Source organism: Mus caroli, unplaced genomic scaffold (assembly GCF_978045245.1).
Source record: "Mus caroli unplaced genomic scaffold, Mus_caroli_1 scaffold_6, whole genome shotgun sequence".
NCBI classification, from domain to species: Eukaryota; Metazoa; Chordata; class Mammalia; order Rodentia; family Muridae; genus Mus; species Mus caroli.
This window is the reverse complement of record NW_028227261.1, coordinates 110,760,152-110,776,247: the sequence shown is the minus strand read 5'-3', so window position 1 is coordinate 110,776,247 and position 16,096 is coordinate 110,760,152. Positions and strand designations below refer to the sequence as shown.

At 44.0% G+C, this 16,096-nt stretch overlaps 1 protein-coding gene across 2 annotated transcripts in view; it reads left to right on the top strand.

Moving 5' to 3' along the window:
- The window catches only part of Reck (reversion inducing cysteine rich protein with kazal motifs), a 68,995-nt gene that overhangs the window by 37,435 nt on the left and 15,464 nt on the right, over positions 1–16,096 (top strand). For both annotated transcript variants that reach the window (XM_021159440.2, XM_085839338.1), the window contains 6 exons: positions 1,469–1,736; positions 5,918–6,097; positions 9,557–9,769; positions 11,825–11,961; positions 13,922–14,062; positions 15,055–15,243. In XM_021159440.2, coding sequence (XP_021015099.1) covers positions 1,469–1,736; positions 5,918–6,097; positions 9,557–9,769; positions 11,825–11,961; positions 13,922–14,062; positions 15,055–15,243 — 1,128 coding nt within the window. The remainder of the gene's footprint in view (positions 1–1,468; positions 1,737–5,917; positions 6,098–9,556; positions 9,770–11,824; positions 11,962–13,921; positions 14,063–15,054; positions 15,244–16,096) is intronic.

Below are 16,096 nucleotides of genomic sequence, written 5' to 3'. Positions count from 1 at the left end.
GAAATTCCATGTTGTCATTTATACAAGAATACTTACAAATGTATATATATATGAAAAAAACATAGAAATGACCCAAAAAATGCATCAGTAGTATATTGGCTAAGTAATATTTCTATGTAGTAACCACACTTTACAGCTAACAAAGGGGAGTACATTTATGCAGAAGGTCAAGATGTATTAAGAAAACAAGTTACTGAAAGCATAGTCTGGGTTCTACTTAGCTGTTCTACACTATATATTTCTGTAATGCTGGAGCTTTTATTAATTAGAAGTTCTTACTTTCATAAAAAAATTATAAAAATAAGAGAGTAATATTTTTGAAAAACCAAGGCTGCCTAGCGAAGCTGTCCTCGCAGGACCGTCAGAGCACCTGCTTTGTATAGCCTCGGGTCCATTCTGCTCACCGAGAGGCAGGCAGAGTCTAAAGAACTGCCTGGTGGACCAGGCTGACAGGAGACTGACTTGTGAGGCAGAGAGATGCTTGTGTTTGTACTGGAATATTCTAAGGCTTCTTTTATTCTCTTGAAAGTGGTGTGCATTGTATGATCATAATTGAAATCAGGATCTGAGGCTTTTGACGTCCTGTGATGTGGTGAAAATCAGACACGTGGCCTTCATTTATTTTAAAGCTGATCTGTGTTTCCTGACATTTAGGCGACACTGAAGTGTTGCTGGGGGTGAGGGGATAGAAGCTCTGAGAAAACTAAGGCAGAAAGAGGTTTTAAGGGTAGAGCAATAAACTCCAATGTCTGTCCTAACACAGGAACCTAGAAAAGAAGGCTTCAAATTGAGTTTGCTTCTGCAAATGCAGACACCTGAGAAAGCTACTTGAGAGACCCTTTCGCAGTCTAGAGCCTGGCTGAAAGTTTTCTTTTGGTTTCTAGTTCTTTGTAGAAAATTAAAGGCCAGGTGAGTGGGGACATTCACAGGCAAATCACGGCTCATTAGCATGTTTGAGACCCTGGTTCAATCCCTAGCATCAAAAAAGAAAAGAAAATTAAAGGCGGAAATAAACTAAAATATTGTCAGAGTTCATATTATCTAAATTACAGTGTATATTAATTAGCTTGTACAGACTTTAAAAAGTCTGTGGTGTCTTAGGGTATGATTAAATGGAATGATTTTAATGCCATGGAAATGAGTCATCAATCTTATATAAAGAGTCCCCACTAGACACAAGCAGGAATTAAGCCCACTTTGATTTGCAGTATTTTTTCTAAGAGCATAATAAAATGTTTCCTGTGAGGCCTTCTTAGGTGTGGAATGACTTTCATTTTATAAGGACAGTTCTAGAAGACTCCTGACTGTGAACTGTGGTGGGTTCTGGGAAGAGAAGCGCTGCAGAACGGTGGAGAGAGTAGGCCCTGTTTACTGCAGAGACTTGTTGCTTTCTCCCTCACTGCCGTGTTCTTCTCTTCCGAGCAATGTTATAAACCCAGCTAATAAAGGGCTTATGTCCTGAATGTAGGTTTATATTGCTGTGACAGAGCTGAAGACCATGCTTGCCAAAACGCCTGCAAGAGAATTCTAATGTCTAAGAAAACAGAAATGGAGATTGTTGATGGTCTCATTGAGGGTTGTAAGACCCAGCCCTTGCCTCAAGATCCTCTTTGGCAGTGTTTTCTCGAAAGCTCACAGTCGGTTCACCCTGGAGTCACTGTGCACCCTCCTCCCTCAACTGGCCTCGATGGGGCCAAATTGCACTGTTGCTCTAAAGCAAACACTTCAACCTGTAGGTTAGTATCGCATTTTCCTTTATCAAGATCAATAGAAACAGGATTTTAATTGGTGCCTTTTAACAAATGTCTAATTCTTGTGTTGTGTAGGCTTAGCCTTTGGGAGATAAATCTGACCTGGGGAGTATAGCTCAGTGGTAGATGCTTAGCATGCACAGATTCAATTCTCAGTGCAAACGATAATACAAGATAGAAAATCTCTCACATTTTAAAAAAATTTAAAAGAAGATTATTTATTTTATGCGTATGACAACTGTTGGCAACTGTAAGTTGTCATGCACATGCTAAGGACGAAACCTGGGTCCTGCAAGAATGGTGACACTCTTCCCCACTAAGCCATCTCACCAGCCCAGAGTCTTTAACTATTTTGTTCAGCAAGTATTTATGGAAGACTGTTTAAGTACAATACAATTTTGTTAGGGCCAGCAAGGTCACTACTTAGCAGGTAAAGACGCCTGCCACCAGGCCTGATAAATTAATTAAATGATCTAAGTGCAATTCTTGGGATCCACATGGTAGAGGAGAGAACAGACTCCCTCAAGCTGTCCTCTTACTGCCACACAGTTGTGAATGCACATGCACACACACATAAATCAATACAATTTAATTTTTAAAATTATATGAATATTTTCCTTGCATGTATACATGTGTGCCACATATATGCCTGGTGCCCACAGAGGTCAGAAGAGGTCATAGAATCCCATGGAACTTGAGTTCAGTCCTTTAAATTTTTGTTTTATATGTTGAGTGGGGGTACAAAAGATTAACTATTAAAATGGCAATGTATATTTAAAGATGATGTGATATCATTAAGCTTACAGCATGTTGGGTCTGGAGAGATGGCTCAGTGGTTAAGAGTACTACTGTTCTACAGAAACCCTGAGCTTGGTTCCCAGCAACCACATTGAATGGCTCAAAATTACCTATAACTCCAACTATGGGGATCTAATCCTCTCCTCTGGCATCTTCAGGCCCTTCACTCACAAGGATGTCCATAGTCCTCTGGCTCCATTGGCTTGATCTGAGGAGAAGCAGAATATTCCAATGGAGGGAGTGTGGTGGTCAGAGCTGCCACCCAGTCACCCACTTCCTCCAGTCAAATCTTCCAGCTAAACTCAACCTCCCAAAGTTTCTGCCAAAATAGGTTTGCCAGCCTAGGACCAATCCTTCCACACATGAGTCTTTGAGGAATTATTTATTTCCCATCCAAATCATAGCAGCATCAATTGGGTATTGTACCCAGAGATAAAAAATAATGCAAATGTGAACAGAGCAGACAATGTAGAGATGAAGGTAAGTGGAGGTACCTGAGATCATGATGAATAGTCACGTTCTGTTGCTGTGATGAGACACCATGACCAGGGCAACTTACAGAAGAATTTACTTATTTGAGACTTAGAGTTTTAGAGGGTTAGAGTCCATGACCATCATGTAGGGAGTGTGGTAGCAGGCAGGCATGGTGCTAGAGCAGTAGATGAGAGCTCATATCTTGAAGCAGACTTGGGGGTGGGGTGGCACAAGTCCCTTGAAACCTCAAAGCCCCTCTCCCCAACAACATACTTTCTCCAACAAGGCCGCACTTTCTAATCCTTCCTGAATAGTCTCACCAACTGAGGACCACGCATTTAAACACATGAGCCCATGGGGCCATTCCCGTTCAGACAACAACAAAGATGTAACAGAAATGTGCCTGAGTAGAGGTATTTTGCACAAAAAGGAGCCAAACATTACTAGGATATCCTGAAGGGAAAATAAAAATATTTTATTTTATTCTCATAAAATTGGATGGACCATTACAAAAAGAAATTATACCTATGGTAATCCGTCAAACTTTACCAAAGATACAAACAAATCTAAGCAAAGTCAATTGAAAGGCCTAGTTGTGAGTAACCTGGCCTTATAGTTACAGAGCTGGGTTCTGTATACAAGTTAATAAAGGTATTGATGAGAGGGCTGCTGAGCATGTTTCAGCACGCACAGAAGCGAGTTTCTGTCTGTACAGAGTGGCCGGAGCCTGGGCTGGTTCTTGTTGCTGTTTGTTTTGTTTTTTGAGACAACTCCTCTCTAAGTAGCCCTGGCTGTCCTGAAACTCACTATTTAGACCAGGTTGGCCTTAAACTCGCTGACTCCACCTGCCTCTGCCTTCCAAGTGCTAGGATTAAAGGTGCCAGCCTGATAAACACACCCAGCTTGGTTTTGATTTGAAGAATGTTATTGATGTTTTTTAGTATTTTTTTAGGAGGGAGTCTGCTGTGGTACATGTGGAAATTTAAGGACAGCTTGAGAGTTGGTTCTCTCCTTCCACCATATGGGCCAGAGGTTGTTAGGTTGGCAGCAGCCCATTACCTGCTGAACTACCTTAACAACCCAGGGTTTATTTGCTGAATGCTTTCAGTTTCATTAGACTTGACCTTCCTGTACCTTATGAGAGAATTGGGGAAATTTATATAATTTCTGTTTTAAATGTTAGAATCTAACTCTGAGATGTTGAATAATCTATTCAGGGAAAATACAGAAAGAGAAAACACTAGAAATACAGAAAGCTAGAGAAAATACTGACTTCCTCTTCCTCAAATGTCCGCGCTCCTGTGAGAGCCAGGGTCTGGTCTGTTTAGTGATGCTGCATCACAGTGCCTTGAAGAAGCACACACATAAAGCAGTGCCCATGACTAGAGGAAGAGTGGGCAGCCAGACTGCAGAGTAAAGATACTTTCTTTAGGTCCATGTTTTAGAGCACTGGCTGCTCTGCCAGCCAGCCCAGGTTCGATTCCCAGCAACCACATGGTAGCTTACAACTGTCTGTAATTTCAGTTCCAGGAGATCTCATGCCCTCCATTGGCACCTAACACACACAGAGTGCACAGACATACAAGCAGGCAAACATTCATACACTTCAAAAAACAAACCCTTCTTCATAGGAGCATTTTTGAGAGTCAAATAACTGTGAGAACAGTGGGAAATATTTACTTACAGTTTTGTATATTTCAGTGATATCAAATGTTTATAGTGAACATATGTTACTTTTAATCTTAAAAATTAATGAATCCAGTGTATAAAGGCACTTTGGAGATGTCCTAGCAGACCTGCTTTGTCTGTAGAAACGTGTAAGCTGCTTTACAGTTATCAAATACTGACCATGAGGATGTCCTGGGTCAACTGCAGTATGGAGAGGGTTTGAGGGGCTTAAGGAATATAAGTGACTTTAACAAACTTTAATCTGTAAACCCCACGCCCATCTTTCCTGGTTCTAGGGACTGAACGCAGGGTACCGAGCACCCCAGGCACAGGCTCACACAGAGTTGCTATTAAAATGCTCGTTAGTAAAGCACTCTGCCTTCTATGATTAGCACAATTAGAGGAGCTTGTACCTTTGTGGACGTAAAAACTTTAAATACATATTGAGAAAAGGAGGAAATAAGAAAGCTATGGGAAAAAATAATTGTCCAGAACTTAGGATGTACAGAACTTCTGCCTTAGGGACCAGAAAATGTCGTATTTACCTTTCTATCAGTCAGCAAAGGCTCTGGGTGATTTTTCTTTAATTTTTTGAAATGTATTTACTGACTTACTACTGAATTTATTTACTTCTTTATTACTGGGGTGGAGCGGGATGGGCATGCATGCCATGGACTATGTGTGGAGATGGGCAGGAAGTGCACTTCATTCTTCCCTTCCACCATTTGTGGGTGCTGGGGTCAAACGCAGGTCCCCAGGAGCGTGGTGAGCTCCTGCGCCCGCCCGCTTAGCTGTCTCTCAGTCCCTCGGTCCCGTGGACGATTTTTTTAAATATATACATTGGATTGTATTTTTATTTTATTTGTATGGATATTTTCCTGTATGTTATCTGTGCACCACATGCAAGCCTGATGCCCTCCGAGGACAGAAAAGTGTGTTGGGTCCCCTGGAATTGGAGCTACAGTCAGTTATGAGCTGCTGCCATGTGGGTGCTGGTGATCAAAGCTGAGCCCTCTGGAAGAGCTCTTCATTGGTGAGCTGCCTCTCCAGCCCTTCAGATGATTTTCATGGAGAAGATGGCTTTCTCTGCTTCCCAGTCCCAGGAGCTCGTTCATTTGTACTTTTCCTTTACATTCCTAAAAACAGTTAATAATATTGCAGTTTTGCGCAGATCAAATATTCATTGCGCTTCTCTCTAATGCTCTGCATTTGTTCTTTTGCTTCAGGGAACTGTGCACCAAACTTTATAGCATGAGCTGGGGAAATACACAGAGTTGGCAGGAGTTTGACCGCATCTGTGAGTATAATCCGGTGGAAGTGTCCATGTTGACGTGTCTGGCTGATGTCCGGGAGCCTTGCCAGTTGGGCTGTACAAACCTGACTTACTGTACAAACTTTAACAACAGGTAGGAAGATTATTATACATGAAAATAGAAATGCGCTATCACTAAATAACACTACCTTCTGATGTGCCTTCTGGAGTAAAGGAAAGCTGGTTTCCTTCTGACTTCATCTTGCAGTGCTCTGTCCCTTCCACATGGCGCCCCCAGAAAGGAAGTATGATTGTAGAGTCTCTTCTAGTCAGGAGATGCCTCAAGCTTTGGGAACTCAGAGAATATCCTGTGCCTCCTGTCACTCTCCCTTCTGCACCAGTGGGTCACTGGTTCGCTGGGAATGGTGGGGGTCTCCAGAGTTCTGCTCTAAATGCCTATACTGGCTGGCTTTGTGTGTCAACTTGACACAAGCTGGAGTTATCACAGAGAAAGGAGCCTCCCTTGAAGACATGCCTCCATGAGATCCAGCTGTAAGGCATTTTCTCAATTAGTGATCAAGGGTGGGAGGGCCCATTGTGGGTGGTGCCATCCCTGGGCTGGTAGTCCTGGGTTCTATAAGAAAGCAAGCTGACCAAGCCAGGGGAAGCAAGCCAGTAAGCAGCACCCTCCATGGCCTCTGCATCAGCTCCTGCCTCCAGGTTCCTATCCTGTGTGAGTTCCAGTCCTGACTTCCTTGGTGATGAACAGCAGCATGAAGGCTGAATAAACCCTTTCCTCCCCAACTGCTTCTTGGTCCTGATGTTTGTGCAGGAATAGGAACCCTGACTAAGACAGTGCCCTTTTCTGTTTTCTCAACTGCTCACTGATAAGTTTCAGTCTCAGATCTTAGCCCCTTATTTTTCTTACTATCCTGATACCTCAGGATACTCCTATTTTAACTGTTGAGTAAAGAAATATCCTTGAATTTGAAGCAGTTGATTCTACCCACCAGCCTGGTTTGCACAGTGAGTTCCAGAGCAGGCAGAGCTACATAGTGAGACCATGTCTTGTAAAAAAAAAAAAAAAAAAAAAAGATAATTATTCCAGTTAATAAGTGCTATGCATATGTGAAATTGCTAAGAGTATAGATTTGATGTGTTTACCACCAGAACAGGGTAAAGTATTTGTGCTAATTTGTATTAGTTAGTTTGATTTAGCCATTCCACAATATATACATATTTGAAAACATGTTGAATGCCATAAAGTTAGCCGTTGAAAATGTGTCTTTTAAAAGAATATACATGAAAAGTGTTGGTAGTACTAGTCCTGGCAAGTGTGATTTAAAACTTCTGCAGCTGCTTCCTTAGATCCATTGGCATTGCTAGATTAAAAGCCTGGCATGCATTTGAAGGGTGTTGGCTTCTCACTCTTTCCTGCTTACTAGGAAGTGTTTATTTACCCAGGAGACATGAAAGCATGTGTCCAAGAAAGTCCCCATGGGCCAGCATTATCTGTAACCTCCCACTTTAGGAGGAGACCCCAAAACATCCATCGGGAGAGTGAGGAAAAACAACATAACATACCATGATGCTCCAAACAGTGGAGGAGTATACAGAAAAAAGCAAACTCCTGAGGTGCCCAAGTATGAGTGGGCACATCCAGCCACAGAAGCCCAGTGTTCTCTGTGCTTCCAGGGGTGTGAGGCCTAAGGACATACGCAAGAGTAATCTGAGGCTCAGCTCCAGAATCCCAGGGGCATCAGGGAACTGCAGGGTGTGGAAGTGTTCTCGATCGTGTACAGGGTTCGAGTTTTGTTTTGGGGGTGACATCGCTGTGAAGCTCTGGTTCTTCTGGAGCTCACTATGTAGACTAGGCTGGTCTCAGACTCACAGAAATCCCCCGTCTCTGCCTCCGGAATGCTGGGATTTGAGGCATGCACCCAGCTTGTGTAGAGGTTTTAATTGCATAGCTGGATACAGTCTTCAAACATTGTTGAACTAAACTCTCAATCTGTACATTATAATGTATGTAGTTAAACTCCAGTACATTTTTGTCTTTGAGACAAGGTCCCATGTAGTCCATGCTGACCTCAAACAAGCTATAAATCTGAATCTGTCCGTGACCTCCTCAGCCTCAGCCTCTGCCTCCCAAGTACAGGGTTCACACCATCATGTCTGGCTTTAAAGTAGTGTTTTATATAAACTTAGTTATTTTTTTCCTCATCAAAAGATACTACCAGACAGTAAAAGGATAAACCATAACCTAGCAGAAAATATCTATCTCACATACATCTGACAAAGGACACATCTATAATGCATGAAGAACCCCTGCAACTCCTCAATAATCAAAGTTTCAACTTTTTTAAAGATTTATTTTGTATGTATGAATATTTGGCCTGTGTGTATCTGAGTACCACATACATGCAGTGCCCTCAGAGACCATAAGAGGGAGTCAGATCCCCTGGACCTGAAGTTACAGATGGCTTTGAGACACCACATGGGTGCTGGAAACTGAACCTGGGATCTCTGTGAGATCAGCCAGTTCTCATAACCATTGAGAGTTCTCTCTCCAGCCCCTCAACTTTTAAAAGAGGGACAGAAAGGAGCATTTCACAAAAGATAACATTTATTAATAGATAATATCTAACAATAAAAAGTGACAGAAGCTTGAGCCGGGCGTGGTGGCGCATGCCTTTAATCCCAGCACTCAGGAGGCAGAGGCAGGTGGATTACTGAGTTCGAGGCCAGCCTGGTCTACAAAGTGAGTTCCAGGACAGCAGGGGCTACAGAGAAACTCCGTCTCAAAAAACCAAAAAAAAAAAAAAAAAAAAAAAAAAAAGTGACAGAAGCCATCTAGGAAAGGCTATTGCAATCGAGTTTTCAGGAGATGGCCCATAGTATAGCATGATTGCAATGGGTGTGCTCTGGAGAAGCACAGCCCCAGAGACTTTGTTCTAGGATTGCTTCTCACTGCGGATATTCCTTTCCTGCCACTATTACATAGCCTAATGATTCCTGATCCAAGGATGAAGCCATGGGTGTACAGTATGATAAAGCAAGGTCATGGGAAACTGTTGCTTTGAACTTATGAAATGAAATACTGCTTTGAACTTAACTGTAAACATCCAAAAAAATTCCAGCAACCACATGGTGGCTCACAACCATCCTTAATGAGATGTGACGCCCTCTTCTGGTGTGTCTATAGACAGTTACAGTGTACTTAAATATAATAATAAATACATCTTTTGAAAAAACATGCAGTCAGTGTCCTGATGTTACTGCCCTGTTGTCTTTGACCACTTGAAGCTGAAAGCCTATGGTGGGTCTTATGCGCTCTCTCTTTAAGAAAATCAGGGCTGGTGAGATGGCTCAGTGGGTAAGAGCACCCGACTGCTCTTCCGAAGGTCCAGAGTTCAAATCCCAGCAACCACATGGTGGCTCACAACCATCCGTAATGAGATCTGGCGCCCTCTTCTGGAGTGTCTGAAGACAGCTGCAGTGTACTTATATAAGAAAATCAGATTTTCCTGATGTGTGAATGAATCAAGAGTTTATTTATCCATATTCTATCCAAGAAATAATTTGTCTCCATTCCTTCTGGCTCTTTCTTAAGGCCAACAGAACTGTTCAGGAGCTGCACGGCTCAGTCTGACCAGGGGGCCATGAGTGACATGAAGCTGTGGGAGAAGGGGAGCATCAAGATGCCCTTCATCAGCATCCCTGTCCTAGACATCAAGACCTGCCAGCCGGAGATGTGGAAGGCCGTGGCCTGCTCCCTGCAGATCAAGCCATGCCATAGCAAATCCCGAGGCAGTATTATCTGCAAGTAAGTCATTCCAGCCTCGGGGAGGCCTGTGGGCTCAGACCTCCCCTCATCGCTAGCCCAGCCTCTCTTTAGAACCTCTGCCCTTTGCCTGAGGCCCCCCACACACACACACACAGTGCTTTCACACTTTCTCCTTCTCTGCTTGAAGGATGCTCCCCATCTTCTTGCCTGAAGCCTGCCCTTCTTCGCTCTTGTCAGATACCAGACATTCTCATGGAGTCTTCCCACATTCCTGTGGCTGATACTAATTTATCCTTAGTGCAAATTCCCATCAAACTTCATGTGTACTTTATTATGGAATCTAGTTCAAGAAGCAGTTTCTAAATACCTTCAGTGCACAACTATGGTTTTATACTTTAAAACTGTTTATTACATCTATCTGTCTGTCTGTCTGTCTATTTATCTATCTATCATTTATTTATTAAGTGTTTATTTGTCCAACTGTGTACAAATGTGTCCATGTGTACACATGTGGACATCAGAGGACAACTTGGGCCATAGTGTGGGTGTGAGTGTGGGTGTGAGTGTGGGTGTGTGTGTTCAGTGCATCCCAGATTGAATTCAGGTTATCAGCCTTCACAGCAGGCACCTTTTCCAACAAGTCATCTTGCGGCCCTCTTTTCATACATTTAGGAAGGGAGGCTATGGGTGAAGGTGTACCACCTCAGTGACTGTGTGGTGGTTTTCAGGGATCGGGCTCAAGCCGTTCTTCAGGCTTGGTGGGCAGCATGTCAGCTCACTGTACCATCTCTAGCCCATCTGTGGCTGTAGTTGTGTTCCCTACTGACACTCCACCTGACTTAGGGATTCTTTCTGTGCGGTCGCCTTTTCCTCCTTGCTTGTCCTCTGCAGCTGCCACTCTGTCTTTATTATTATCATCCAGTGGGAATCAGTGTCCAGTCTTCGGGTCCTGCTCTTAGGAAACAGTGCTGAATGGTTTACTTAGGAGATGTCAGACAAGTGCCTGGTGGGAGAAGCAGACCCTCACTGCACAGCCCTCAGCTGCTCTCCGGGCATATGCTTTTCCAAGACCAAGTCCACACCAAGCCCTAAACCCTTGGTGTGCGGCTCAGTGCTGCTCAGTTCAGATTATTTACCGTCCAGATCATTTTTAATTTTTCTTATTTGTTTTAGTTTTGATTATGGAGTCTTCCTGCCTTACTCTATCTATAGTCAGGCTGGCCTTGACCGCATAACAATCCTCCTGCCTCAGCCTCCTGAGCAGAGATGACAGGTATGAGCTGTCTTGCCTGGCTTCTAATGAGTTTTCTGACATGACTCAAGAATGAGCTGAATAAGGGAGAGGTTGAGGTCTAACTATGTGATAATAAGTCAGAGGTCACACATGGGAAGGATGTGCTCATAGAAAACCTTCAGCTACGGAGTCAGGCCTTCCTCAAAACTAAGGAAAACTAGGAAAGACGTGTGTGTGTCTTATGTCTACATGTATGTATGTACCACATGCTTGCCTGGTACCCACGGAGGTCAGAAGACCCCCTAGAACTGCGGTTACAGATGGTTTTCAGCCACCATGTAGATACTAAAAACTAAACCCATGTCCTCTGCAAGAGCGTCAAGCGCTTTTAACTCTGTGCCCAGCTTTCCAGCCCTAAACTAAAAAAAAAATGTTGGAAACTCTCTGGTTGTTATAAGCCAAACACCTTAGCAGTGATAACTAAGAGATCTTCAAATGAGAAGGGGGGAAAGGAGGGGAGCAGAGGCAGCTGCCTCAGGCCTTGAAAATGGCTTACAGTTGGCAAAGCAGACTGGCCAACTCCTGTTCCTTTTAAAGGTGGCAGACGCTACACCATGCTTGGAGCATTAAATGCAAGTCTGGAACAAGGCCTTGGTCTCAGGTTACAGGAAGTTAGGCTTTGGATTTACTGTGTAGTTAGCTGGAAGTTCCCTGTGGCTGCCGTTTGACCAGACCTAGTTCTGACCTGCTGGGAAAGCTCAGCAGGTAATGGACGCTTCGGAGAGGTTTAAGAAACACAGCTTTGACCAGACAACATGAGACAGAACCATGAATACAAAATGTTCTTTTTTTCTTTCAAGATCAGATTGTGTAGAGATTCTCAAGAAATGTGGAGACCAGAATAAATTCCCTGAAGAACACACAGCTGAAAGTATCTGTGAGTTTCTGTCCCCTGCAGATGACCTGGAGAGCTGTATCCCTCTGGACACGTACCTCAGTAAGGACTGCGTGGGCTTGGGTTTAGAGCTCAAGGGCTTCTTTCATGGTCTCTGCTCTTGTTCTTTGCCTTGGATGAGGAACTATTGTTTGATGATACCATCTGCATTCGTTATGCTTCTGTTGCTGTGGCAAGAAATACCCAACAAAAGTGTTTAAATCCCGGGAGGAAGGGTTTACTTGGCTCACAGTTCTAGGGTACAGGGGTAACCATGGCAACAGGACTGGGAAGCAGGAGCATCAGGCATTCGGAGGCAGAAGCTGTGCTCAGCTCCCTTCATCAGTCCAGGCCCCTAACTAATGGAACAGTGTCATCCAATAGGGCAGGGCTAATCTCTCCCCTGGGGCTCCAGAATTTTGTCCCCTAAGTGACTAGACCCTGTCAAGTTGTCATTGCCACCTTAAAATGAGTAAGCAGAAGCTGTAGTTTATCTTTCAGAGGAAAGATGAACTATTTACCAGTCAGGAACTGTAAAGATGAAGCGGAAGACAATGTCATCAGAAGTCATGATGTGACCAGAAGGTGGAATTTCCCCTAGGAAACTGTCAGCTCTTGTCATCCGTATATCAGAACATGAGCAGGCCTGGATTACACTTACCAAATAGAGAAGGGAAGAAAGAGCTCTCCCCTGGGCTCGCACAGGGAAGTGGAACTTGTCTTACTACTTGAGTTTCTTCCTGACAGACACTTCTGCCAAGAGCTACAGCAGTAGGTTGGTACCTCCTTGAGGGAGGAATTGCACAAAGAGCTCCTTAGCCATAGTGAGACCAGTGAGGCCATCCGTGCCCTTAGTGTTTGGGCCGCCACCAGGGGGCGCCAGTGCCATAAACTATCTGGCCAACAGAAAAGCCTACTTGCTTCTTTTCCAGTTAGGATTAAGCCCAACTGCCAATAACAGAGCAGTTAGAAGCACAGGAAGACTCAGAGCAAGTAGGCCCGGATGTTTATGGTGGAGCAGCATCAGGAATGCAGGCTTCTCAGCCTTCCTGCACTCACTCTGTTCCCTGCACTTTACTGGCCTGCCAAGGATGCTGGCACTTTATCCAACTCACTCTAGTTGGCAAAAGGGAAGAGGGAGGTGACGAACCTTCTATTATAATCTCAGGGGATGCTTGTAAGTATATGGGAAACTTGGAAGGGTGGTCTTTTTAGCTTTGGGTTTATGACCACCTTGAATAAAAACAGGATCTACTAAACAAATAGAGAAGAAAGGGTGGTGAGTGTACCACAGGCAGTATCTGTTGGGCTCTCAGGATAGAGACTATGGAACACGCCCCTAGCTTTTGCCCCTGTGACCTTGGGAAGATCGCCTCCCAAGTTCTAGGTAAAACTGCCCAGAGTGATGGGGCTGAGTGAGAAGGCTCCCGCAGCCTCTGTCTCTGCTGATTCACAAGGCTAGCAGCCTACAGCAGTGTGTGTTGGAGAAAATGATTTCAGCAGGAAGGAAACGAGACGACACTCCAGCATGAATAGCAACACTCTCCTTAAATACCACATGTGCTTGCAATGCTGCTGTCCCTTGACAGGATGTTGGAAGGTAGATATGACTGTGTTGTGGGTCTCCATAACAGATGGCCATTTATTATTTAACACATAAACGTGTATTTGATCACCATAGGCCAGGCATGTCCCATCTCTGAACTGCTGGCCGCTGAAGTTATCTGCGTTCATCTTATTCTCTTCCAGATAGGAACTCCATGTTAGCTTGTCTGTTTTGTTCATTAGTGTATCTAGTACCCCGGTCCTGCCAACTGTATTGTAGGTTCCCATTAGTAAGTGAATGGTTGGGTACATTGTGATAAGCTGACAAATGAAGAAATGTTTAGTTAGGGCTGGTTAGACTCAGGCCTTGCTTTCTGCCTGTGAGCTCTCCATCTCTTCCAGTCATGATGAAGCCGGGTAACTTAAAGATGCACTATTCTTTTAGATTGATTACACTGATCAGTTTTGGGCTTTTCAGGGCCAAGTACTTTAGGTAACATCATAGAAGAAGTGACTCATCCCTGTAACCCAAACCCTTGCCCAGCCAATGAGCTCTGTGAAGTGAACCGGAAGGGGTGTCCGTCTGGAGATCCCTGCCTTCCGTATTCCTGTGTTCAAGGTAAGAGATGGCACAGTGAGTGTTGTATGCACATGGGCATGTGGCTGGCACTTCCTTAGAGGTGGGGTCTTTACCCGGGCTACAAGGACATTTTCTGTGCTATCTTTTTATGTAATGTTTAAGGGTTTTACACACACACACACACAAAGTATATTTATGCAAACAAAGACCACATATGTTGAGATTTGATCTCTTGCTATGTATTGTAATACTCAATACTGGCTCCCAGGGTCTGGTGGCCCCCAGGGATGAGGAAATCCTCATGTATACCAAGTGATGCTGTGTAACCTTGCTCCTTAGTTTAAAACTACTGGTTGAATAAAGATGCTGACAGCCTATAGCTGGAAGAACAGTCATTGCTCTTAACCACTGAACCATCTCTCCAGCCCCTGTTTGTTTATTTTTATTTTTTGATAAGGTCTCACTACATAGTAGTCCAAGCCATCTTCCTGCCTCAGCTTTCCAGTTCTGGAAGTACAGGTGTATATTTCTGTACTTGGCCAAAGCTATGTATCGTCATAGTATTTTTGTACTAAATTATTTGGGGTACATGTCCTTAATCATGTGTAAGACATGGAATTTTCATTTGAGAGGTTATACCTTTTGGCCAGTGAGAAAAATCAATTTCTTATATTGGTAAAAGTTCTATAACATAACCTTTTTTAAAAACATGTATTTGAGTGTTTTATCTGCAACTATATATGCATACCATGTGAGTGTAGTGCCCACAGAGGCCACAAGAGGGTGTCAGGTCTACTGGAGCAATAAAGGTTGTGAGCCACCACATTGTTGCTGGGTAATGAACCTGGGTCCTCTGGCAGAGCAGCCAGTGCTCCTAATTGCTGAACCATCTCTGTAACATGCTCTTACCATCTTTAATAGCTACACAGTCCTGGAAGACTTTATTAGCATGAAGTATGTCTAGTGTGATTCATTGTCACAGGACGATATTATCAAGTTCATCGTCCTGTTCTTGTCTGTATTCCGTACAGGCTGCAAATTGGGAGAAGCTTCCGACTTCATCGTCCGCCAGGGGACACTGATCCAGGTGCCGTCCTCTGCAGGGGAAGTTGGTTGCTACAAGATCTGTTCCTGTGGACAAAGTGGCCTCTTGGAAAACTGTATGGAAATGCACTGTATCGACCTCCAGAAGTCTTGTATTGTCGGAGGAAAAAGAAAAAGTGAGTCTTGAGGATACTAGTGTTTGGCCATACCACACTGTGAACTTGGTTGTCTTCACTTTGCACAAGGAGTACTAGATGAGTTCTTGCTGAAGAGTACAATCTACACACCATACATTCCAGGACAGTACTTTCTAATCTTTACAGAATACTGAGAGTGTGGGGGTTGGGAGTGTTCTGTTTTAAGTCAGATCTTGTGATGGCCTGTAGCTCACTACATAGCCCAAGTTGACTTTGAATGTGCAATAATCTTCCTGCCTCTGTCTTCTGAGTGATAGGATTACAGTCAGGCACCACCACAACCAGCGAGTACTAGGACTTGTAAAGTGCCCTCTTGGAAGCCTCCCGAGAAGGGCCTGAGTGTTAATCTCCCTGAGTCTGACTGTGTGCCAGGCACATTATCTCTTAGTCATCTGAGTCCCTCCTTGTGTAGGTATTGTTATTATTACTACCTCTCTTAGTTAGGGTTTCACTGCTGTGAACAGACACCATGACCAAGGCAAGTCTTATAAGGACAACATTTAATTAGGGCTGGCTTATAGGTTCAGAGGGTCAGTCCATTATCATCAAGGTGAGAACATGGCAACATCCAGGCAGGCATGGTGCAGGAGGAGCTGAGAGTTCTACATCTTCATCTGCAGGCCTCTAGACTGACTTTCAGGCAACTGGGACGAGTGTATTAAAGCCCATGCCCACAGTGACACATCTACTCCAGCAAGGCCACACTCTCTAATAGTACCGTTCCCCGGGCTGAGCATATACAAACCACCACAGTATCCCTATATCACAATTGATTTTCATAGAGTCACTCCGCCAGGCACTGGAGCTCATGCCCGTGACCGCAGCATGAGGA